This window comes from Erpetoichthys calabaricus, chromosome 1, assembly GCF_900747795.2.
Source record: "Erpetoichthys calabaricus chromosome 1, fErpCal1.3, whole genome shotgun sequence".
Taxonomy (NCBI): domain Eukaryota; kingdom Metazoa; phylum Chordata; class Cladistia; order Polypteriformes; family Polypteridae; genus Erpetoichthys; species Erpetoichthys calabaricus.
This window is the reverse complement of record NC_041394.2, coordinates 240,732,498-240,760,155: the sequence shown is the minus strand read 5'-3', so window position 1 is coordinate 240,760,155 and position 27,658 is coordinate 240,732,498. Positions and strand designations below refer to the sequence as shown.

Genomic DNA, 27,658 nt, shown 5'->3' with positions numbered 1-27,658 from the left:
GTCTTATCATCGAGAATTAATACCTCCATTCAATACAATTGCTACAATGTATGTTCATACATGAATGCTGTTTTAAATGTTTTATCTAATGTACTGCACTGTGTTTGTATACTGAGATTCATTTTTACTCATTTAATGTCTGTTTTTGTATATTTGTATTGACTGGAATATAAAGCAGCTTGATATTGTAACAATAAGAAAGAAATAATAATAATAATAATTCATTACATTTATATAGCATTACAATAAACTTAATAATCATGTTTTTTTAAATTATTGTTTTAACTTCCCAAAATTTGTTTGAAGTTGTGTAGAAAATGAATACTAATGCAAGTACATTATAATGTATGTAATATTAAAGTAAAATATGTTGCATTAAAAAATAATGATTGGCTATATACAGATCAGCACTGATATACAATTTATATTTTGAAGGTTCCAGTTTACATCCTAAAGTCTCCTTTTTCACTCTTTTTTTCAGGTATGGTGATATGGTGCCCAAGACGATAGCAGGAAAGATTTTTGGCTCAATCTGCTCTCTGAGTGGCGTCTTAGTTATTGCCTTGCCAGTTCCTGTTATTGTCTCCAACTTCAGTCGAATATATCATCAGAATCAAAGAGCCGACAAACGCAAGGCTCAGAAGGTATGTCTGCCTTCCTCTCTCTTTTGTGCACAAAGTGTGGTCTTTACTTTGTTATGGGATATTGAAAAACATTCAAACACCTAGCATAAGAACTGAATAGAAACATTGTCTTTAAGATTTAGATTTTGATCTTCAGGTATACCTGGTGAGAGTGAATGGATATAGTTAATGTATAAAGTGTTTAACTTTATGCAACACCATTTAAAAAAAGAATGCAGCTGAACATATATTTTAGGTTAAAGCATACACACAAAAACAGTTTTCCCCAAACAAATATAAGTTTTGTTTTCATTTTAGGCTCTCTTTCTTGGAGACAGAGACTAGAAAGGTATAAGAATATTAGCTTTAACACAGAAGATCCTTCATAAAATAAGCTGAAATATGCTGTTTACTAAGGCATTTGGAATAACGTCAGATTGTCTGAGAAAAAAGAGAGATGCTATAAATTGATTTTTCCCTTGACAGAATAAAGTATGGCTTTCTTTTTTCAGGATTTGTCAGATTTCAGGAAGTTTAGCTTCTGGTACTAAGTAAGGCATTTAAGCATACAAAATAGGATGTAAATCATTAAGTGACAATGAGTTCATGAATCAACACCACAAAGGTGTCAAAATTTATGCAGATTAGATCATTTGAAAGCTGCTATAAAAACTAACAATGTTTAAAAAGTATTCTTATTTTGCTTTCTGAGTTTTGTAAACATCTTATCAGCAGAAAAATTAATATAATGCTTTTATAAACTGTTTGTAAGATGCAAAAAACTATGTGAACATATATATATTATGAAATATTATAGATATATATATGAAAATCTAAAAATTAATTTTTGTACCCAAATGCTTTCTCTTGAATGTCTTTTGTGCTTTATAAATTTTCCCTTTAAGGCTTGCAAAACCAATGAAATGCACAAATCATCATTTTGCGTTTTATTGTGCCAAGGTAGATCTATACTTTACATGGACATTTCTGTATAACACTTTATTTATTTTATTTCTGGCACTTTCATGAAATAACACTAGCTCATTAGATAAAAATGAGATATGTATGCCTGTCAGGAGACATCTGCTACAATTTACTAAAAGATTTCATTCAGGCTGTGCATCATTGCTTGCTGCCTTCAACAAAAAATTTCATCAATCATTTTAATGTACTTTACACACCTCCAAAACCTGGAATCATATAAAAATGGCTTGTCGGTCTCTCTTTGGTAAAATATTATCTATGGAAACTATAATTATATTTCTTTATTTATTGAAATTCTCTTCATTACTCTTAAAATGCCCTAAACTACTCTGTCTTGGTTAACGGAATTTTCAACCTGTCATGAGTTATACAGTAGAGTGTAGAATGGCTTTATTCTCAAAGTCACTGAAGGATTTTATCAATGTTAAGCTTTTGCTTTATAGAACATTTATTATGACAGACTGCAATTGCCAGTATAATAGTGGGGTCTCTTTACATTTTGCACCCAGGAAAAAAATCCCCCTTGACATTTTGTCTCTTCCACAGAAGTTTCCAATATTTTATTTTTGAACTCAATATTATATGATAAGTCAGAGTTTGCTCCTAGCTTCTAATTTAGCACAGTTCTTCCCTAAAGTTCACAAGGGGTTTTTCAAAGAGAAAGAATATATATCCCTGCCAGGATCCTGGGAGATAAATGCAAAACCAGGAGAAAGCACTTTCAAAAACAACAGTCTGCTTTTTGAGTTAAGTTAACTGTGTCTTAGGAAAAAAAAGATACCAGAAAGATCTAAATCTTAAAAAAATCTAATGGAAGCAGGGCAGATATCTTAAAATCGAGCAAAGGAAAATACAATGTTTAAGTGAATAATAACACATGCAGTTAGTTTAATTTTGGATCATTTAAATGGATATTAAAAGATTAGTTAATTGAATTTTGGATAATTTACATGGATATTAAAAGATTAGTTAATTTAATTTTTTATAACTTAAATGAATATTAAAACATTTGACCAGCCTTTTCAATGAAAACATCCAACAATGCATTGTGTGAAGAGTTCAGCCTTAAAGGATACAAAGACAGCTTAAAAACCTCACTAGACCATCTTCACACTTTAATTCTTTACTTGTTGACTTTAATAAAGCATGCAATTTATCATATTTTTTTATATTTTGTAATTTAAAAAATGTTACAGTTCATTAACTTAAATTTCTTTACCATGCCACTAATACTAAAGCATGACATTGCTCTCTCATCCCTGAGGTGGTAAATTCTGCAATCTTCTTACCATAATTTTAAACACATTTGAATAATTTCTAGTGCCATTTTACTAAATCTTAAGTTAACTATCATAATCCAGTGGAGTGCCCTGGCAGCACAAGAACCTTGACTACATTTCCTCCTTACGTTTACTTTATTTTGCACCTTTCTTCCAACATAACTACAGTTACTTACTCTAAGCCCTTTTGAGTCATCCCACATGGTTTCTCACACTTGCAGTACACGGACCTTGAATAATTCCACAAAACCATTACACCAGATCCTACCTTTGAGCCCTGAATTAATCAGTTTGCTCCAGACATATAAAGGAATTCTTTAACAGTTATATTATACAGTAAAGCCATACTTTATAAAATTTTGCAATATTCAACTAAATAAATAGAAGAATGATAAATAGAATAATGGTTGCTTGATTAGAAGACAGGAGGCAGACCTGCATTCTCCATATATCCTTTTACAGTAAGCTCTGATAGGTTGTCTCTCCTAGAGCAAGAAGAATTTAGATTTTCTACGTAAACTACCTTGAGGCTTCTTACCATCACTGAGTGATAAATTACTCCCCAAACAATAAGACTGTGTTAATTTTAATTCACTCTCACATTTTTATTCCATCCATCCATTATCCAACCCACTATATCCTAACTACAGGGTCACGGGGGTCTACTGGAGCCAATCCCAGCAAACAAACCCCGGGCAGGGCTCTAGCCCACCACAGCACATTTTTATTAAGTTTCAAAATATATGTACCACAATTAAAGGGTTATACTGTATAACCAAGCAATCAGGTACACAATGTTATAAAGGTCAAATTACAATATATAAAGCACAGTCCAATCATTAGTAGAATCATTGCAACATTTCAAAGAGAGATTTAAAATGCATTGAATCATAAACCCCTAACCTAACCCAGTTTGTAGAATCATTTGAAAAGAACGACCCACTATTAAATAGTTCCTCTTATACATTATAGCACTGGGAGTAAAACAGAAACAAAGGCAGGAGCCCAGCAGACTAATTATAGAATAACATTAATTCTTACTAAATTCTGGAAGCACTCAGCACTGTTCTTCCAAAATAAAATTAGATTTTTTAATTTTAAAATAATATAAGACATCATGAGGGCTGCACGGTGATGCAGTGGTAGCGCTGCTGTCTCCCGATAAGGAGACGAGGGTTCGCGTCTCAGGTCCTCCCTGTGTGGAGTTTGCATGTTCTCCCTGTGTCTGTGTGGGTTTCTTCCAGATTCTCTGGTTTCCTCACACAGTCCAAAGACATGCAGGTTACATAGATTGATGATACTAAATTGGCCCTGGTGTGTAGTTGGCATGTGTGTTTGTGTTCACCCTGCGATGGACTGGCACTCTGTCCAGGGTTATTCCTGCCTTACACCCTGTGCTGGCTGGGATAGGTTCCAGCAGACTCCCACCACCCTGTTCAGGACAAAGCAGGTTAGAAAATGACTGACTGCACTTCCCTTTGAGGTATGGTGGGTGTATTAGGTGTCTTCCAGGTAAGCAAAATCAGTTCATACACTAATGATGTAATGCAGAAAATCATTGTGAGTTTATCAGTGTGTAATCTAGTCCTATCTGTGTAGTAAGGTGACCTGGGATATGTGTAAATCCAACATTATATAATACAAGAAGCGGTAAACATCTTCATCAAACATTGTCCTAATTTTGTACGGTTTTAAAACCTTGATCCGGAGCTAGAAAGCAAATTTTAATTCTCAGGGTAATTTTTACTTGTTAGTCCAGGGAAAGCTAAAATTCTGACAGTAAGAGCAGACTGACTGACAAAGCAATTTTATTGCATTTAATTCGTTACTACATTTTATTATATATCCAGTCAGGTATTTACCACCATTAGTTATATCCTGCTTTGACAGTTAACTTATTACTTTTACCACTAAACTTTTAGCATAGAATATTTTTTCTCCATTAAAAGCAGTTCTCCTTTAAATCACAGCATCATTAAAGTTAGCCTTGATTAGTCTTTACTCCTGGAACATAAGAGTATTCCAATCCTCACTTTATAGAAAATAAACCTAGGATCATTTTCATTGTTGCTTTATTTAGACCAGAAGTTTTTTTTTCTGTCTCCCATGGGGGTCCTTTTAATTTGTTCATAAGACAGATAAACTATGCTAACTCACAGATACAAAAGAGTTAGTTCTGAATAATCCTCCCTCCCAATGAAATATGTCACCAGTAAGCCATAAATCCCTTCCAGTAAAATCAAGCTAACTTTCTGTGACATTCTAATTTGCGGATTAATCACCACACCTGAAGCACTTAACATATGATAACTCACACCTCCAGAATAATTGACCCTAATTCATTCTCACTCCCAGGACAATAAGATTGTGCTACTAGCAATTCCCTTACCCATGACAATAACCCTGGCTAATTTTCATCACTGTTACAGGTAACCCCCAATACAGATAACCCAAGGTTGCATTATAAATTATCATCCAATTACAAAGTCACATTATTTTTCCCTCATGCCTTCTTATAAAAATCGCATTACCAGGCCAAACAGGCTATGGTTCCCATTTAAGGAGAGTATTAAAATGACAGCAGTGAGGTAGAAGCTATCTAGAAAATGTCAACCTATACTTCATAGATGTCATGTTCCAGTGAAGGCACCATCTTTATGAAAACAATATTTAAATGTTTTAAGGCTTTTCTGTGCATTTTTTCGTTTGGTTTTACTAACATTAAAAGTGTAAATTGGCAGTGTCAGCTCTTGTACAGTCAACGTGTCCGCTTAGGGGCTTAACTAAAGTAATCCAAAAAATTAAGCAATGAGCTGTGTTTTCCTCTGTAGTGGGAATTTGATTCTCCAGTAAGTTGTATGGCAATTTAAATTATGTTGCATGTAATGTTCAATAAATTTTATTTGTGACATGTTGAAAACTACTTGTATGCTCTTACCTGTTTTGTATGACAAATTAAATTTAACCTTAGAAGAATAATTAAAGTAATTAGATTAAAAATAGTTTCATGTCTTAAGTTTGCTTTTGCTATCATTTATTTAATGAAGAAGCCAGATGCCTGAAATATTTCATTTGTGTAATACATTAAGATACTTTGACTGCTAGGATAAATCCACTTTGTGATACATTACGTTCAAGCTGCTTTGTGAAGGGTAATGCCTTTAACATATTATTAACTGCCTTCTTTTATCCAAATGATTTAATAATGATTTTTTTGCTTTGGCAAGTGTCAAGCAGGTGAGAATTACAGTGACTCAGGGTCAAGGATCTGATTTACATTCCTTGTCACCACAGAGTACAAAGCCATGTTTCCACTGCTGTTTTCCAGCTTTGTAGATTTGGTAGGTCTGGATAACATATACTTAGTAGCCTTTTTCTTCTCTTTTTCAGCAAGTAAATTTAAAGTGCTAACCACAGTAACAACTCATTCCTAGAGATGTCGAATGGTACTGGGTGCAAATAGATAGCTGTCGGCAAGTATTAATAATATGAGTTGTACTCCAGCTAACCAAAATATACATATTGTATCAGGACTTAAAAAAATGGGTTGATAGGGTCATTATTGGTTCAGTGGAACCTCAGTTCACGACCATAATTCGTTCCAAACCTCTGGTCGTAAACCAATTTGGTCATGAACCGAAGCAATTTCCCCCCATAGGATTGTATGTAAATACAATTAATCCGTTCCAGACCATACGAACTGTATGTAAATATATTTTTTTAAAGATTTTTAAGCATAAATATAGTTAATTACACCATAGAATGCACAGTGTAACAGTAAACTAATGTAAAAACATTGAATAACACTGACACAAACACCCAGGCTCCCTGCTCAGCTGCAGCGCAGGCTCGCTCTCTCTCAGCAGCACGTGACACCGCTCCCCCAACATTGCAGCAGTTCACGCTATAGCCTTACAATCCGATCGCTGTATAAACACTTTTTAAATGAGTTTTAAGCACAGGGGGAAAAAAAGGAACATTTGAACAAATCTGAACTTTATTTAAAAGCCAACCAAGAAAGCAACATTACAGGAGTTCAAGCTAATAGCATTACAACCTGATCGCTGTAAACACTCTTTTTAAATGAGTTTTAAGCACAGGGAAAAAAATGAACATTTCAAAAAAGAGAAAAGTAACATTGCAACACTTCTCATAATTAAGTCTCAATAATTCTCATCACTCTTCACTTGTTTAGAAGCCATGGTTAACTGCAAAAGCACACGAAATACTGTAGAGCACAAAGAGTTCACAGGTAAAGCACGCACGTCTCACTGAGAACAATGAACAGGGAGAGGCTGAACACCTGCTTAAATACAGCAATCGGCGCGTACGAACCAGAAGGGAAATGAAATAGAGCACAAACACTTCACAGCGAAAGCACGCACGCACAGAGAACAATGCAACACGTGCGGAAATCATCGGCGCGCACAAACCGAAAGGGAAACTGGCTTGTTCGTATACCGAGTGTGTGGTTGTGAACCGTGGCAAAAGTTTGGCAAACTTTTTGGTCGTAAACTGAGTTGTACGTGTACTGAGATGTTCGTGAACTATATTTGTATAGAGTATAGTGAATTTAATGCTGTATATTTAAATTTATGGCTTAAATATATAATAGTTCTTGACTAAATAATTTAAAGTAAATAAATAAGGATACCAAATTACTTGGTAATGATGTTACTCATAACACATCTGAGCATAATAACAAATGTTCCTTTGCTTAATTAAAAAAATTGTTGGACTGACCATAAGCAACATCTTAAGTCCATCAAACTGGGAATGACCACAAACACACACACACACAGAGAAAAACATACTATAAAAGTGGGGGAGAAACTACAAAGAAAGTTGTATGTGGTAAAATATGCACATAATTTAATATGAACAACTCAATCTACAGTAGAATACTTCTAACAATAATAATGGCATTTAACTTTATCAAGAACAACAACCTTCCACATATTTCTAAAATGAGGGGTGACATTTCTTTTTACTGCAAGCACAGCCACTAAGATGAGAAGACATGCAATTATTCATTCTTTTTCTCGGACTGGTTATCATAGCTGGAAATACTGGAGCAATGAATGTCTACAACAATATGGACAGAAAATGACACAGTCAGATTAAAGTGGAACAATGCTGACAAGGTTATTTCACTAGACCTCAGTCAAAAAAATTGCTGTTGCCTTAAAACGCTTTGGAAACATGGCCTGAAATCTACTTTTGACATTTTCTGTGCCTCTGTCTATACAATATACATTTTTGTTATTATTTTAAATTCTGTTGTGTCTATCAGGGCTAATTAATCTAATTTGAAATTATTTTGAAAGGATTAAAAACTGTTGGGGTGAGCCTCGCCTTCAAATCAAAGGAAATCGCTGTGATTTAATTGTTTAACTTTGAAAATATTTGTTCTGGGTAAAAATGAAGAAGACTTCAGTAGTAAAGAGAATAGAAAGCTAAATGGCATGTGTTTTCCAAACAGAAAGCCAGACTTGCTAGAATTCGAGTGGCGAAGAGTGGAAGTGCTAATGCTTATATTCAAAGCAAACGCAATGGCTTGCTGAGCGATTCACTTGAGCAGGTAATGGTCACACTTGATAGAGGAATCTCTGCTTGTGGACACAGTAAGCTGCTGCATGTGACTTTTGAAGGATTCTCGGACATTTCAGTCAATAGTGTTATGTACAGCAACGCATGCGGCCTTACTGCTTTACTCTCCCTTCCTGTAACGCTTTTGGTTTCCATTCCGAGAACCAATAAACACCCAGCAAAACATTCTTGGATTTCAGATCTTGCATGTCTTAGCCTTGTGGATGTTCTCCTCATAAAAAAGAAGCCCTGCTTTCAGTAGGGTGAAAAGAGTAGTTCATTTGCTATTTCCCACTCCAAACAATGCATGCTGACAAACAGTGGAGCAAGGAGTGGAAAACCCTGATCAAGAAGGAACCTTCATCTCTTCCAGCTGTCTTACATCATTTCTATTTCTCTAAAGACAGTTTCCTGTTTCTTTCCATTATTTCTTTCTTTTTTCTTATGTGTTGAAAAAATCTCAAACATATTTCTGTGGTTCTTGTACTATACAATTTAAAACTCATTACTTTTTTATACTGCATGTCTGCAAAAAATTCTTTGTTGATGAACCTGAAAGGAACTCATAATAATGTTTATAGCCAACACTAGTGCATTATTAAAGGTTTTCATTGCTGAGGAAAATAATTGGAAATAGGCATTGTATATATCATTCATTATCTTGCTTGCAAATACGTATAAGACTCTCTGTCTGACCAATGACTTGCTTGGCACACTTATGTGGTAATCTGTTCAGTCATGCTACATCAGTAAATTTTAAAATATAAATTAGTCCTGAAAGCTTAAAAAACAAAAAAATGTTTGGATTCCTACTTTGGAGAGTTAATGAATGGATATATGGATTCCTAAAACTGCATATAGTCATTTGTACATCAAGAGAGTTTTATAGCTTTAAAAAATATTTTCTAGTATTATAGTGCATCGACCATTTAGAATCTGTTATCATCATACACGGTCATACATTTCACTGATCAATCAAGCCTTAAAGTTGGAGTCTTCCCGTATCATAAACTGCAGAAATATTATATTATGCCAATTATTTATTGTTTCTTATTGTTTCCTCATATATTCAAAGGCATCAAAGGAAGCAGGACAGGCTTTGGTTAGCAAAACAAGCTCTTCCTTTGAAAGACAGCATCATCATTTACTCCACTGCCTGGAGAAAACAACGGTAAGCAGATTTCTTTCTTTATTCTACTTTGCCTGGGATACTACCCTTTGATATATCTTTTTTGTAAAATTGTAAGTGAATAGCTAGAGTAGTGGGTGGCAAAAGGATGGCATTTTACACAAATTTTAAAAAATCAAGATCAAACAGAATGTAGCTGTTATCACAAATACCACCAAAAACAATTTCTTAGGTGGATGGCATTACTTTCCATCTCCTGACAAAAGAATTTTGGATTAAGTGTTCAATGTCTAACGGTATCAAAAAGCCATCTATAAAATTTCACAAACACTGATGCAACAGATTGTCACTATAAAACCTAGATTTAAAAGACAAGAATATTTCGCAATTTACATTAAATCATATACTGTAAATCATTTGAATGGACATGAGATATATAGCACCCCATGATTGCTGGAAGTACTGTCCTCTGTAAAATCCTACATGCTTTAGGACAGATTCCAAACCTCAAGTTTTACTAAATATTATTCAACTAAGACTATGGTGAAGTGACCACTGAAATAACCTACTTTGTCCATGTTTCTAAAACACCCATCTAATTGTGGGCAGCGGGGTGAAGAAAATCATCCCACACACCATAAAAAATAAATTATACAGTATTAACTATATTTAGCTATTATACATTTATACAAATACATTTTTAGCAGTGGACGATAGTCAATAGTAATTATCACCTTAATTCATTTTCTGTTGAATTTTTCTAAAAATGTAATTTATAAACTTGGTCATTTTCATATACTGTAAATGCTTACCACTTACACATGGTATAGATTTTCCACCTTTCATCATTAAATGTTTTGCTTCCACTGAAAACTGACCCCTATACAACATTTTTGACTGAGGTGATAAAGTAATGCTCATACATTTTAAAAATATGGTAAGTTAACTATATGAACTGCAGTAGGTTAATGAAATATCCACTAAGAAGTATGAGTTCACTTCTTTAATATCTTTAAAAAGACCCACTCATTTTTAAGGTATTTGAATATATACATATTTGTCCATTTTTTGATATTATGATGTTGTGACAGCACTGCTGTAGGTTAAAGTGCCACCAGACATAGTCTCTGTGGATCTTGCTTGTTCTGTCAGTTTGGTTTTACTCTGGGTACTACAGTTCTCTCCGACATCCCAAAGACTGCATATTAGGTAAATGATTGACATTTAAGTGTCCGTGGTTGGGTAAAGTCACATGAGTGTGGCCTACAATTAAGACTGGTGTCTGCCTCATACCTAATTCTGCTTAGGTGGACTCTTGCCTCCCTTGTGCCTGTAATGGAAGATGAACATTCAGAAAACAAATGAATACATTTATATTTTAGACTATCTTGATTAATACCTTTCATCACTTTAAACAATCAGTTGTTATCCACTTTTGTTTTGTAGAATTTTATTTTTAAATTAATGCAATTTAGAGATTATGCATAATATTTTTTAACAGATTACTATTTGTATTTAAACCCCCGTGACCCTGTGTTCGGATTCAGCGTGTTGGACAATGGATGGATGGATGGAAGTAAGTAGTAAAAGTAGAACATGTTTTAGTTCCTGTTGAATGCAAATTACCTACTCTGTAAAAAATGGAAGGCTGTATTATGACACTATAAGTGAGTGAAATCATAGATGCTACATATATGTAATCCCTTTCAAGAAAGAAAATTTTCCTGCATTGGAGTTTATATTAACATTTTTCAGACCAGAGTATGTGACATAGTACTGCATTGATTAAGATCTGTGGGTTCATGGATAATTTGTCTTGTTTTCAAATCATGCTTCCAGTTATTGACCATATACAGAAACCTCTCCTCACACAAGCAGTTGGGCTGAGACTCCAGCGAGTGTAAGGGAATCCCATTGAGCTCAACTGGATATGCTGCGGCTTACTAACTTGCAGGTCCAGGTTTGCAGATATGCTCTGGGTGTGAGGACAAGAGATTGAGAAGTGTGGAGTTCTGAGCAATTTCTTGCCAGTTATATTTGGGGTGTTGTCCATGATCACTCAGGGGAGAGGCGAGTGTAGCTGGTCTGGCAGTGAAGTTGAGAGAGAGCCTGTCACTGAGCAATATGATACCCTCAAAGATGCAGTAAAAGTTAGAAGCCCTCTTTCTCACTTGCAGGAAGAGCGAGTTCCCTTTAGCCCAACTGAATGACCTTCTGCTTACTTAATTGAAAGTTCAAGTTCCTCAGCTAAAATTTCAGTGTGAAGATTTCAGCCTTGCTGAAAATTTCTTGCTTGTGACAGCTATACAACAATTCTGAGTTGTATTAAATGACTTTGAGAATGGTGTTATATAATTTAGACTTTGACTGCGTAAAAATGAAAAGGTGCATTCAGAAAATTGGTGAGTAACTGGCTTAATGGACTCTGAGAACAAGAGTTTTAAAAGAATAGTAATTTGAAGCAAAGAACATCTTTTGTGAGGCCTAGTGTGCATCAGGCTAGGCAGATATTGTCCCAGCCTCCCCTGATGATGATCAACTAGGGGTTGCTTGAATGAGAGAAAAACACTGGGATTCTGTCCTTAATTCAGGTGTATTGTATATAAAGCTAGAACAAGAAGACCTGAAACTACAACAGGCCGTCTTAGTATACAAATAAACAAATGTTTTACTAAAAAGAATCTTGTGGATATTTTGGGGAAAAAAAGGGTTTTATCATAAAATAAATCAAACAGGAGATTTAAAGAGGAAAAAAACAGTGTTCTTTTAAATCATGCAAAAGATGGTTACAATAAAGAAGAAGCACAATTTGTTCTGCATTATTTATGATAAAATGACATGAAAAAGAATAAAGATGAATGAAATAATGTTTTACATTTTCTCTTTGTCTGAAAGAATCACAGGCAGAGCTTTGGGAGCTGACACTGGAATATCAGTGTAGCATTACAAAGTGTTATCAAATAAGTTCATTTCAGTGGAAAGGGAAGTTGTTTAAAAACTTAATATCATATAAGAGAAACTAAATGGTAGTAGGAATACTGCTAAAATTCAAAAACAAGCCCTGTAGTAGTAGTAGTAGTAGTAGGGTGTTGTGCTGTGTTAGCCATTATGGATGCAAGCAAAATGACACGTTTTATTGGCTAACTGAACCAACTGCAATATACAAACTTTTGAGGTAACTCAGGCCCCTTCTTCGGGCAGGTTGTAATCAATTTGATTATGTATATAATATGCCTGAAAACAAGCCCTAAAAGATGAAACATTTAATAATATGAGAATGGACAAGGCTGCAATATATTCTAGTGTCCAATTTAGAGCTGCTCTGTGAATGGTACTAATCTATAATAATAAAAGGCAAAGCCCTCACTGACTGACTCACTCACTCACTGACTCACTCATCACTAATTCTCCAACTTCCCGTGTAGGTGGAAGGCTGAAATTTGGCAGGCTCATTCCTTACAACTTACTTACAAAAGTTAGGCAGGTTTCATTTCGAAATTCAAAGCGTAATGGTCATAACTGGAACATATTTTTTGTCCATACACTGTAATGGAGGAGGCGGAGTCACGTATCGCGTCATCACGCCTCCTACGTAATCACGTGAACTAAAAACAAGGAAGACATTTACAGCACGAGTCACACGCGGGAACGAAGGTAAATGACGTTAATTTTTGACTGTCTTTTAATACTGTGTAAGCATACATATTAACACATGTGCAATTAAACGTGTGCATTTACGGGGTGATTTCTCAGGCTTAAAAGCTCACCTTTTATCAAACGCGGGAAGAAAGGTAACTGACGTTGTTCACTGTCTTTTAATACTGTGTAACCATACATATTAACACATGTCCAATTAAACGTGTGCATTTACGGGGTGATTTCTCAGGCTTAAAAGCTCGCCTTTTACTAAAAAGGTAAATGCAAAACTATTTTCAATCAGTTTATTGAAACGCTCCCGTTAAGGATTGCAATAACATATTTGCGAGATAAAAGAACGAAGTAGGGGGAAATGGAGGAACAGCCGCAAACAGCGAAGAGCAAAAAATTAATTAAACAATTGAGAACGGAGCGAGTTAAGCATACAAGCATGTTCATAAGGGAAACAAAGCACGGTGTAAAACGTAAGTTTCAATTAAGTTTATAAAAACGCTCCCGCTGCGGATTGCAATAACATATTCGCGAGATAAAAGTTTAATGAGAAGACACGAGGTATAAACTAACCACACGCCGTGGCGCAACGTTAGGGGCAACAGTTTCAACCATTCTATGATCTGCTTCTCGCAACTGAAAGACGGCACATGGCGGATGTTAGCCGACTTGCTGACCGCAACGTTAGGGGCTTCAACTATGGCGCTGACGCCACATCTCAGTGCCAACACTTTGCAGACTGTACTTAAAAGACACGCCCTCCTCACTGGACAGTTAAAAACACCAATCAAACTAACGATGACATCAAGTATTACCAATCCAAAGTAGGAAAGGAGGCATCTTCATAAAATGCGTGTGGGATGATTTGCATGAGACGCTGCTTTAAAAAAAAAATGATAAAAAAAATACGGGATAAATCCCGTCCAGTATTGATTCAAAACGGGACGCGCAATTTCATTCTCAAACGCGGCACGATTCCGTATTTTAAAGGACGGGTGGCAACCCTACAGTGCCAGGTAACCACCCATACAATCAGATTGTGATTCAGACTAGGAATGCAATGAATGTAATTACCCCGATCTACATACAAGGCGAAAGTCTTGCAACATTCAAAGATGATGGTTTGGGATAAGTACACCATACAACATAAAAGAGCTTATGAAGCCTTGAACCGAAAAAAGCAAGATCTCAGAGATCGTAAAAAAAAAAATAGGAGGTAATGTCGTTTTACTCGCTGTAGATTTTAGTCAAACATTACCAGTTATTCCACGAGGGAGACCAGCAGATGAACTCAACGCGTGTTTAAAATCCATGCTTCTCCCACGCTCGGTTATATGTCGCGTGTTCTCGGGTAGGTGCACCAAAAAATTTATACATTTAAGCATGTAATGGGCAAACAAAAAATGAGGTATACCCGAAGGCACTGCAGTAGTACTTCATGTAACTTTACTTCTTAAATGTTAATGTTTTACTGTTTAATAATTTATACGCTTCTTATATGTTGTTCAAATTCTTTTATCAAAATAACACTGACAGCGCAATGCACGATAACATGGAGTGAATACACCATAGGCATCCGCCCACGGCTGCCCTGCTGTGCGCAGATAGGAGTTGATTCTACAATAAAATAAAATAAAGATAAAAAGACTAAAACAATCATCACCCATAAAGCGTGTGTGTGTGTATATATGTGTATATATATATATGTTGAAATGTGGATGTGTATATGTATATATATATATATATATATATATATATATATATATATATATATATATATATATATATATATATGTAGATATGTATATATATGTGTATATGTATATGTATATATATGTTTATATGTGTGTGTGTGTATTTTATATATATAAAACACAGCAACACTCATAACAATGACAACACAATTACATTGACAATCATGTTACGTTATTTTTAAAATGTTTCCTTTTTTTTTTCATTCCCTCTTTAACGCACTACTTCTCCGCTGCGAAGCGCGGGTATTTTGCTAGTTGTTGATAATTTAAGGTCTTGTTCTTCATGAGACCCGGGTTCGCTTCCTGGGTCCTCCCTGCGTGGAGTTTGCATGTTCTCCCCATGTCTGCGTGGGTTTCCTCCGGGTACTCCGGTTTCCTCCCACAGTCCAAAGACATGCAGGTTAGGTGCATTGGCGATTCTAAATTGTCCCTAGTGTGTGCTTGGTGTGTGGGTGTGTGTGTGTGTGTGCGCGCCAAGTGCGGTGGGCTGGTGCCCTGCCCAGGGTTTATTTCCTGCCTTGCGCCCTGTGTTGGCTGGGATTGGCTCCAGCAGACCCCAGTGACCCTGTAGTTAGGATATAGAGGGTTGGATAATGGAATCGATGGATGTTCTTCATGATCCTGAGGAAGATAAAAGCTAGTAGAGAAAAAGATGAATGGATAGATGTAAAATGGTAAGGAAGAAAATAAAGTGGGTAAAATAACATAAAACAGAAGAGTAAGAACAAATACTCCATACATTTTTCAGTTTTTCACTAGTGGAGAAATTGGTGTTATGTGTATCACAAACATTGCAGCTAATCCATCCGTCCATTTCTTGAACCCATTCTTTTCCATTCTATAGTTATGCTAATGGAACCCCTATGCCATCAGAACTGGCTGCAAGGCAAGAAACAACCTCATATGTGATACCAGTCCATCATAGGTTCCACCAACACACACACACAACATCACGTTTCACTTAAACTGGCACGATTTTTAAACTGGCACCACTGAATAACTCAATATGTCTGTGTTTGGAACGTCGGAGGAAAACCAGGTTATTTGGAGAAACAGGAGGATGTGCAAGCTATGCATAGACAGAGACTGGACTGGGAAACAAACCGAGGTCTGTGTAACTAGTGGAAAATTCTAAATGAAAAGGACCAGAAGATAGACACAGTCAAGATTCTTAACCAGGAAGTCAAACCAATGTTTTGTCAACCCCAAAAACAATATCCAAAAATCAAAAGTCTTGAGGAGAAAGCTCAGTTCAGCAATGTAAGTAACTCAGAGAATCACATGTACTGCCTTTACCAGGCAGTTCATCAAGATATTTTTGGAGACCTAGTCAAGCAGTTCCAAGTGCTCCGATTACATTCAGAATCACATTAGCCTTTAAGTTCCACAGGTCTTTGTATTTGACTGAGACATTCAAATCATCTGGAATGGTTACATCAATTTGTAGACAATGGCTTCTTGCTCTAGTCATGGAGAATGATTTCCAGTTTGTTGGCTCCAATTGTACAATAGATATTTACAACTATGTTGCACATAATGGTGGCGTACTCCGTCTTGACAGCCTTTTTAGGCTGGTGATTATAGTGATAATACCAGTGCATTGACCAGTGCAGGTATCTAGCTATCTAATTCTGTCCTTGAGTATATCCTTTTGGTGCTAGCACCAAGAATTGATCAACACTATGATGTGCTCTTCTCCTTTCTCTTATTATTATTACTGTATCTTTACACACAATGAGAAACATACTCTGAAAATGATCATGTCATGTACATGTATTCCTGACATGTTTATATTAAATCCTTTGAAAACCTGAAGTCATCACATTATTGTCTTTGTATTATATACAGTATACTGTACTTAAGGGTTGGGTTATGCAGGGTTAGGATTAGGGTTATATTAAAATGTCTGACATGGATAGCATATTAGATGCTGATTTGTATATAGGAAACTAAAATGCAAAAATAAGAGCTTGTTCTCAATCAACTGGGCAAGCTTACTTGTCAACTACTGTATGAGACATACTGTAAATGACAGCTAAAACAAACTGCTGTAAATCACTTTTGGTTTTGCTTCATTCATTTTTCAGTAAGGCAGTGCTGTCATTTTACATTTCAGCATACTTCCTGATCAAATCAGCAAGTTTGTTATGGGAACAGATCAAGGCCAAACTTCCAAGCAGTGATTTCCTTTGGCAAGGTTCTTTTGTGTTTGTGTGGCTTATACAGGGAATTTTCATTTAGCTTTGACTCATTTTTATTCTAAATGCAAAATCATATTGCCTTGTCAAGTACTGCAATGTGGCTTGATGCAGGATTCCACATTTACCTATAAAATTTCTCCCACTGATGTTTTGAGTTCTTTGCAGCTAATTGTTTCAGTTACAGCGCTATTTGATGTGCAAAGCACACTGGTATTGCCTTCCCAGTGTGCCACTGTTTTGTTTTTGAGCTTGTTTTTTGTATTGAATATTTATAAATGTTTCAGTATTGGTATCATGTTTAATATTTTGCATTTCATTGTTTTTATAAATTTCATTCATTTTTTCTTGTCTCCCAGTGGACCACAAACCCCCACCAGAATAAGAGCTTCAGTTTTGCCTTAAGTAAGGCTTTTCTGTTGTCACTTTAACAAGTTAGTGCATTTAAACACTTCTCCTGGAATAATCTCTTTTTCAGAAATGTATTTTGTGGCCTTCTGCATTGTTAAAAGCCTTTCACTTTGATAGCCACTCATCCAAGAAGCAAACAACTGTTATTTGGTCAAATCTTTACCTAAAAGCTTTACCTCTCTTCAATTCACATCTATTCCAGAGTGTATACAACTAAAAGTCCTTCTTAATGGGTCATTTTTCTACACAGCCTCTGAAAACAAACAGCTTAAATAACAACTAGATTTACTCTAGAGGCACAGAGGAGGAAAAAAATCTTTTGGCATTGTGTGCAATAAAAAAAGTTTTTGAAACAATCAGTCAGCTGCTTATACAATTTTAAGTACAACTTGTAAAATATTTCTAATATATTTTTTAAGGAAAGTTTTTTTGTGTTCCCAAAAATTGGCCAATTACTATATAGAATTGAAACTTACAATAATTGGGTGTGAGTTTCATTAAAGGCTGAGATGACTGGACCTCCTAGTATTTGGGAAAAACTGGTAGGCCATTACACGACTTCTAGTCAGAGGGGATGTCAAACTTGATGATTGAAATTGTTTATTGTATCACCTTGAGAAGGCCGCTCCAAGATGACATGTCAGCAATGAATCACATTTCCAAAATATGACAAGCTTGCCACTTTCTGACAGCCAATAGTGTGCTCTATAACAGAACAGTTGCCTGTAGAAAGGCTTTCCAGGTAAGGCAAATTCAGCCGCAGTCTCTGCCCTTTTATTTTCCTTTTTGAATTCTGTTGTGATACAAAAAGCATGAGGCATCAGACAGTCGGGTCTGTCTTCTGGTTATGTGGTCCAAAACACGCACTCTCCTTTTTATCTCACTGCTGTATTGTTTGCATTGTAATTCCGGTTGAGTACTTATTGGTTATCGGCTTCCTCACATACAAGAGCTCAAGTTAAGACAAAAGGAGGGTCACTGATTGGTCTGACTGAGTTGCTAGGAATGTCAAACTACATGATGGCCTCCATGTAAGCTGAGATTGCCTCTTATAGAAATTAAATCTTCATTTGAAAATTGCTAGAAAATTTATATATTGTGATAGTACTTAATTTTTTTTTCATGTATAACAAAGTCCCACCATGGTCTGAAGACTTCTTAGCTTGCTGAAATTGCATGGACTAGGCCAGGGGTGTCGAACTCCAGGCCTGGAGGGCCGCAGTGGCTACAGGTTTTCATTCTAACCCTTTTCCTAATCAGCGACCAGTTTTCACTGCTAATTAACTCCTTTTCCCTTCATTTTAATAGCCCTGTTTTTAAGGGTTCAGTCCTCTGAATTGATTTGCTTCTTCATTAAATGGCAGCCAAACAGAAATGAAACGTGAAACGAGCCAACAGATGGCCAGCTAAACTGGGATTTCAAACTCCAACCAATTTCACTCCAACCAGTCTCTTAATGAGAAGCTGATTCTTTCTGTTAATTAAGCTCGTTATTCAATTCAATGGCTTGTTGCTGCTCTCATTCTGCCACAGCAGAAATTTCCAAATTTGTCGATTTTTTTTTTTGTTTTTTCTAAGAACATCGTCAACATGTTTTGGTGACCTGAAAGATCAACCTTACTGAGACCTTCACCTTTCTTTATTTTCAGATATTGTGTGATGGGCACAGGTGAGCTGGTCATATGGTGGCTTGTTTGGCTACTAATTAAGGAAAAAGAGACAATTTAGGAGCCCGAGTCAAGTTAATAAAAACTAAAGCAAAAGAAGTTAATTAGCAGTAAAAACGGCTCACTAATGAAGATGGTTAGAATGAAAACATGCAGCCACTGTGGCCCTCGAGGACCGGAGTTCGACACCTGTGGACTAGGCTATGGAATCTTGTGGTCAAGTAATTGAACTTTAAACTCAAAGATTGTCAGATCATTCCCCACCACTGATTTACTGTGTGACACTATTCACTGTCATTTCATGACATCGTCTTTAATTTCAATTTCAAATTTTCCTATTCCCATGTTTTGTAGGACAGTGCAGTGATAAATGAATGCATTTTACTTTCTACTGACTGATTACTTGCTTCTTTCTGTTTTATCAAATCAGAATCATGAATTTGTGGATGAACAGACATATGAGATGAGCTGCATGGAGGTCTCTACTGTGAACCAGTCAGGATCCAGGAGTTCATCAATTTCTTCTCAGCACGGTCTCACAGCAACTTGCTGCTCTCGAAGGAACAAAAAGACCTTCCGCCTTCCAAACTCAAACATGTCTGGCAGCCGTCCTGGAAGTGTGCAAGAGCTCAGCACTATACAGATCCGGGAGAGGCCACCTTTGTCTAATAGGTAATCTTGTTCTACTACTTAATTGTTAAAAATTTCTTAAATACTCTTTTTAAAGTCTTGAAACAGGTTTTGCTGTTAGAGTACAGCACCATCAAGCATTTAGAGAATATTTGCTACTATTTTAGAAACTGAGTTTAGTATAACAAGCAGTTAACAGCATGTTTGCACAGAAGAATCAAAAGTGTAATCTGATGTGAGATGTATCTTTATCAGCATTGGGGACAATGTAGGAAATTTTAAATATATTTTAAATATATGCCAAAGTTTTTTTTACTCCCTCACAAAGCCCAGTGACTTAGGAAAGAAAAATTTATTAACTAACCCAAATAATAATGTAACATTGGCCTCTTTTGAAGAAGCAGAACTTTATATTTAACAAAAGTGTCCCTTGTGGGAAGACAAAAAGCTGTGATATTTATCTGCTTGAATTTAGTTAAAAGTTTATTTAATTGGCACATTTGTCAAGAGTCACTGTTCTCTGGGTTCCTAGGTACAGATACCAGCACTGTTGTCATTGATATCTTCAAGCATACTCACATCCTGTTTGATGTTAGTGCATATTTCCTAAACACTAGAGCCGTGGCCAAAAGTTTTGAGAATGACACAAATTTTAATTTTCACAAAGTTTGCCGCTTTAGTGTTTTTAGATCTTTTGTCAGATGTTTCTATGGTATACTGAAGTAGACTTTCATAGAAAATAATAAGAGCCCCATAGAAGTGTTATTGCTTGACTTGGTCTTAGTTATGCTAAATAATGTGACAGTGTACAGCACAAAATGACAGAAATTGTAGTGGAAAACCTTTTTACACTTGATATAACCTAATACTGCTTAATACTGTTTTACCTAACTAGTGCAGTGCTAGACAGTGGTAGATTAGTGAACTGCTTTGTGGCATGATATTTCCTTAATTTGCATAATGTAACAACTATTTGTTGTATGTATAAGTGTGTATGTATGGCTCATTAAAAGTGGCCGCTGTCTGTGATTACTGGTTGGGATTACCAGGGTAAGATTTCAGTGTACTCCCAATTACCATGCGGTTCTTCTTTCCTTTGTTTGTTTCTTTCTTTTTAGTTAAAGCTTTACCTGCTTTTTGTAATAATTATGAGTAAAAGGCTTGTTTTACAATGCCCCTCTAATGGCTGGAGCCAGTATTCACTTTGTAACCCTTCAGAAAGCATTAAGGTCACTGCCCATTTCTGAGCAAGTCTACTGCGAGGAACATAATGGATAAACACTAAGAACCCTTAATAAAATTAATTATGATGCTTCTAAATTTATAAATTTAAATTTCATGATAGCATAGAGGAAAGTCAACAATTTATACTTTTAACATAAATATGAAGGAAATGTATTTTTCCTTCAACAATGACAATTTTTCACTTTATTCTGAATTTTCCCTCAGACTTTGATTTGGTTTGTTTATGCTAACCATCATATTTAGATAGATAGATAGATAGATAGATAGATAGATAGATAGATAGATAGATAGATAGATAGATAGATAGATAGATAGATAGATAGATAGATACTTTATTAATCCCAATGGGAAATTCACATTTTCCAGCAGCAGCATACTGATACAATAAATAATATTAAATTAAAGAATGATAATAATGCAGGTGAAAAAAAGACATTTTTTACATATTGTGCTGTAAGGAGTTTTTTTACTCAATCCTCTGGTATCTCATTTTTGCCCTAATTGTCTCACATTGGGTGTATTGATGTATAGATCCAGATCCTGAGTAAAAACAACAATGAAATGGAGTTGCATTTGCATCAACATTCTCACCAAGTTTAGTATGCATCTAGTTAGGAATGAAATTGATACACAGGGTGCTTTCTCTTTGATGTATTTTTTTAATGAAATTTAAAAGTACATAGATTATTTATAAAAAAGCCATAATACATAAAGAACATTTTAAAACACTTCTATTTCAAAACATTTTTCATTCAGACACAGTGACTGTAGAATATGAGAGAATATCCAAGAAGCTAAACCATAAATTAAATTGAAATCACCAGTAAAGTACATTCGCCATTATCCTGTGCAGCCAGAAGTTATTTTAACCAGTACAGCCCTGGGTACAAGTTAATTTTACGTTATACATCAGTCTGTGGCTCTTTCATGATACCAGTACCTGAACTTTAGTCTATCACAGCAGGAAATCAATAGCACCTCACATGCTGTTACTCTGGTACTGCAAAAATATTTTTGTTAAACTCACACAGAGTTAGAGAATTTAGCCCACACTGTCATTGAACCCACTGCCTAAAACAACTTCTACTATCCTTCTTCTAACTCCAAGATAGCACATCCACTCTTCAGGGTTGCTGTTGCATCCAGAAAGTAATGACTCTTGTCAATGCAACCCCAGTTGACACACCACTAATGTTTCCTCAGATATAAAATGCATATCAATGTAATAAACTAAAAGAGACACTACCCTACATCTGGAAGCCATTGCTGGTAACATTTATAATACAATTTACTCTATCACTGCTGTTATCTGATTGCAGTAAATTTTCCCTTTCAATTGTTGTTATTCCATGAGTAAAATACTTATGAGGGATTGCAGTATATGAGCAGAAAACCGAGTACTAAATATAATAGGAGGTTCACCTTTATAAATTGGCAATAAAGATGGATCAAATTGGTCTTTTATGAGTATTTTGAACTAATATCACACTTTAACACGAGACATATGCTTCTAAGGCCATCTGCCCTGTTTTCAGTAAAGCATGTATATTTCTAGTGAATGTCTGAATAATGGCAAGAAATATCCACTTGGTTATTTGTTCTAGATTCTGACAAAAATTTGTGTAGTGAACTGCTTCCTGTACTCCAACATGATTTATTTTCCCAACAAGCCTTCATACTGCATTGCATGCAGAGAGACTTACCTTTGAGAAAATGGGAGATAATCTAGAATACACTGCATTTAGAAGGACAAAGGATGATGACAAGACAGCAACTTTGCGCAGAGATAATATTCACAGAGATGGACAGAACAGCTGGGTGGTTCTTTTGCCATTTAAGCTGCAAAGACAATGTCTTCTCAATAGCAGAAGCTCAAGTTTTGGGCCACTTAAGGGCATTACATCGATCCTTCAACTCAAAACCTGAGATAAAGAATCACTTCAACCCGTTTATGGAGAAAACATTGCAGAATGGATAAAAGCATATGTGGTAGCACTTCCACTAAGGAAGGATGGAGAGTGTTGGTACTTGTCCATTTTTGGAGTTTACCATCAAAAGAAATCTAACCAAATCAGAATGGTCTTTGATCCAAATGCTTGATGTGGTAGAGTTTCTTTGAATGATGTCTTATTGATAGCCCCCTATCTAAACAACAGCCTTCATGAAGTGCTTGTCCACTTCTGAAAGGACACTGTTGCTTTCATGGCAGATATACAACAAATGTTCATTGTTTTGTCATTACACGTGAAGACAAAAACATCTTGTGGTTCTTTTGGTATGAAGACAACAATCCCAATAAACAAGTCATTGACTATAGAATGAAAGTGAATAACTTTGGCAACATTCCTTCCCCAGCTGTAGCTATCTATGGCCTTCAACTTGCTGCTCAAGATGAAGAACAGGATTACAGCACAGATGGAATACGATTTTATTGAAAGTGACTTTTATGTTGATGATGGGTTGAAGTCATTGCCTACCTAGGCTGCTGCTACTGATCTTTTTAGAAGAACAAAAGAGACGCTGGCATGCCGTAACCTCCGACTGCATAAAATAGCCTCAAGCAACTGGGAAGTTATGGAAAAGCTTTTTTATTTGAGGATCATGCCATTGGCGTAAAGAATCTTAATTTTTGTGCCAGTGAGGTACCCATTCAGTTCAGTCTAGGGAGTTTTTTTTCCTGTCTTCTTGGCCATCTGACTTTATTGTTCACATTATTACAAACATAAAGACCATTTCTATATAACGACTATACTTTTCTATTAATTATATTATCCTATATTAAGTGTGCATTAGTTATTTAATTTGTTTTCTCTTTGCATCTGAATTTCTTTGACATCTAGTTAAGAACTTTGAGCTACATCCTGTGTATGAAAATGTGTAATAGATCTGGGCGCTCAAGTACATGAGTCATTACTTCAATGAAAGGATTCTCTTACATCACCATTATCAAAGCCTTGGAGAATATTGAAAACCTGGATTAGGTCCCCATGCAGCCTTCTCTTCTTAAGTATAGAGAAGTTTTATTGCCTTAGTCTGTCACAGTAGAACATACACTTTAGTCTTTTAGGGATGCACTTGATTGTTCATCTATGAACAGCAGACTGGAAGTGCACATAATATTCCAAATGTAGACTTGGTGGATTGTGCTCTAATTGTAATTATTTGTCTATTTTATACTTTTTATTAATTTTTACTACTATTTTCATTTTTATTTATTTTCATGATACAATTTTCCTCTTTGGTATACTGCCACAGTGTGAAATTTGGCAGGCACCTGGAGGGAAGATTGAACCAGGACATGAAATTATCCAGAAAACAAAGTAGGTGCTTGATACCAAAACGATAAAGCATCATTTGTTGGAGGCAATGCATAAATAAAAGGTCAAAAACAAAATTTCTAAACTAGAAATTTTTACACTAAGTACTAATGAAAAACAGTTTTAGGGAATATATGCATCCCTGAAATAATGTCAAACAGTGCAACCTTTGGAATTGCACCCTGTAACATCAAGCTGTCACATTATAGCCACAACTGCCTAAAGTGGTGATGCCTTCTAAACGGAGTATTTTTCAAAATACATCATGATTAATGTCCTCACAGTTTCAGACATCTAGGTTTAATTCTCAGCTTAATCATTACCTCCTTTTTACATATAGTCCACTTGTTTTCATCCCAGGTCTCTTCTGGAAAGAGAAAGAGCAGAAAGATCCAAGAGAAGGAAAACTTGAGGCGTAAATGGGATATTATGGAAGAGGACAGAAGAAAGAAACTGAAACACAGTTCTACAAAGTTTAGGACATTCCCAGTGCATATGTAAAAACAAATCTGTGGGTTTAGAAGAACAACGAAAACAAATGTTACCATTAGAAAGGCCCATAGCGAAACATTTACGGGGAGTGAAATACGGGCCATGCACAAATCTGAATTATGCGTGTTGACAGGGATTTCTAGAGGCAAATGTGATGTTCTTAAAAATCAGATCACAATCAAGAGGAGTAGATAGTGAACTAATTACACTTTCTTGACATATAATGCCCCAGAAATGTAAAAGAGGTTAAAAAAATACCTAGTAATGATTTTCAATATCAAGATGGCTGCTGTTTGGCTTCTGATAATAAGCATACATCACATAGTATGGTCTCTGTTTATAGGGAGAAAGGGGAGGGGTCTTTTTCCTGTAGCCTCTTGCAAACCATGAACATGTAGAGAAAATAACCTGTACAGATCGCTAGCGTTTCATACAATTACAAGTGGTTCTCTTTTTATCTTCTAGTCGATCCAGTTTGAACGCGAAGATTGAAGACACAGCCCAGTTAAACTGTGACCAGCCGTATGTCACGGCAGCAATAATTAGCATTCCAACTCCTCCCGTGACCACGCCTGAAGAGGACACATCACAGTCTCCAGACTATTCCCAGAGCAACATTGTAAAAGTGTCCGCTTTATAAACTTAGTCATTGGTGCACAGCAAGGACTCTAAGCTTACCAATGCTCTGGTTCTGTCCAGTTTTAATGTGACAGTGGAAAGGTTGGTTGAAGAAGTGAGGAAGATGCTAAGACTTTTTATTTAGAAAATGCTTGTCCAGGTGGAGAGTTAATTTATTTAGAAAGTAAATATTTGTCTGTTAAAATTTTAATTTGTTTCATTTATGTCTAAGAGGTAACATCTCTGTAGTTAAAACAAGTTCTCCATATCTGAAAAAATGTGAACAATGAAGCTTTCTGCTTTTATGTTAACTGCACTTACAAGGATCAAGTCTTAAGTAACAAAAGCATTAGTAAAGCCAATGTAAATTAGGAAAACAAGTGTAAGGTTTTAAAATGTCTACAATGGTAATCATCAGATAAAGTGAACCATTTAGCACACTCTTGGACTTTACAGCAATGAGCACCCTTGTGTGTGCTTTGTGTATGGAACCTGAGAGAGTAACTCCTTCTAGAAAGACATGATCCATCAAGGTTTGATGATAAGCTATTTTGTGCCATTATCAAATTCTATTAAGGTTTATTGTTACTGGCTTGGGTGCACTTTTTTCATGTTGTATATATGTAATTCTTACATTCAGTAGTTCTCAGAAAACCAAGCTGAAAGCTACCCGATACTTTTTAAAATACATTTTGGCCCCTTCATTTCTAAATGGGGGAACATCTCAATGAAGTGGCACCAGTTTTCCATTTTTGTATTGGATTGTCTTCAAATGTTTGCCAACACACCTTTTCAAAAGATAACCAATTCAGTTGGTGTCAAAGAAAATGGAGTGAAACAATTGTATGTTTTAATGTCTGCTGTTTGTTGAAGCTGAAGTATTGAGTCAAACAGCTAGGGTGAGGCAAAACCACAAAAAGTAACTTCTGCATGTACTGTAAATGTGTTCTGTTCCAAACAGTAAAAAAAAAAAAAAAAATCATATTCTCTTTCTATTGTTTTTCAGGACAAGCAGTGATTTATGTTATAATATGTGATCATTAAAAAAGAGCCTATGGGATTATTTTTATTTTTCCCTTGACTGGATGAACAATAGCAGTTCACCTAAATCAGGGGTAGGCAACGTCGGTCCTGGAGTGCCACAGTATGTGCAGGTTTTTGTTCCAACCCAGTTCCTTAACGAGAACTCAATTATTGCTGATGAAGCACATATTGCTTAAGTGACATTTTAATGCTTCATTTTAGTGGTCTCGCTTGTTAAGGTTCTCCAACCTTAATTGCTTATTTCAATCTTAAACTGCTGCATTCAGTGTTTTAATTGCTCCTTATTAGCAATAAGATGTAAAACAGGGGTAGGCAATGTCGGTCCTGGTGAGCCGCAGTGGCTACAGGTTTTCATTCCAACCCAATTGCTTAATTAGAAACCAATCATTGCCAATCTCAGACCTTATTTAATTTTATGGCTTGTTAGTCTGTGCAATGTAAGGCTTTTATATCGTAGATTTTTTTCCTTTCAAAGGATATCAACCAAATGATTTGAAGCCTAAAACAGATCATTTTCAGTCTGTCACATTTTTCTATTAAGTGTTTTATTAAATCAAACCGTGCATGATGAACACACACAGATGTAATTGGAAAAAAGCTAGCTGGAGAACTGCTGGCTGCTTTGTCTTTTACATCTTATTGCTAATAAGGAGCAATTAAAACACTGAATGCAGCAGTTTAAGATTGAAATAAGCAATTAAGGTTGGAGAACCTTAACAAGCGAGACCACTAAAATGAAGCATTAAAATGTCACTTAAGCAATATGTGCTTCATCAGCAATAATTGAGTTCTCGTTAAGGAACTGGGTTGGAACAAAAACCTGCACATACTGCGGCTCTCCAGGACCGACATTGCCTACCCCTGACCTAAATCATTTAAAGTTAATACCACTGGTTGTAAAGTTCCCTCCCCGTCATGCGCTTTTTGTATTATAAGTGAAAAGATTAATTTCTGTGTAAGCTTTACTGATTAACATATCTTGCTTTCTAATTATTTTCTGTTTATTCTACTGCAGTGGAACCTTTCGTT

The 27,658-nt window shown here is 35.7% G+C and overlaps 1 protein-coding gene across 2 annotated transcripts in view; it reads left to right on the top strand.

Moving 5' to 3' along the window:
• kcnd2 (potassium voltage-gated channel, Shal-related subfamily, member 2) overlaps positions 1–26,538 on the top strand; it is a 636,100-nt gene extending 609,562 nt beyond the window's left edge. Inside the window, exons 3-7 of one of the 2 annotated variants that reach the window (XM_051920159.1) lie at positions 482–644; positions 8,370–8,468; positions 9,552–9,647; positions 19,714–19,955; positions 25,433–26,538. In XM_051920159.1, the coding sequence (XP_051776119.1) occupies positions 482–644; positions 8,370–8,468; positions 9,552–9,647; positions 19,714–19,955; positions 25,433–25,607 (775 nt within the window). In that variant the 3' untranslated portion in view covers positions 25,608–26,538. The remainder of the gene's footprint in view (positions 1–481; positions 645–8,369; positions 8,469–9,551; positions 9,648–19,713; positions 19,956–25,432) is intronic. The other variant, XM_028813165.2, reaches the window with a different exon arrangement.
• The last annotated feature ends 1,120 nt before the right edge of the window (positions 26,539–27,658 follow it).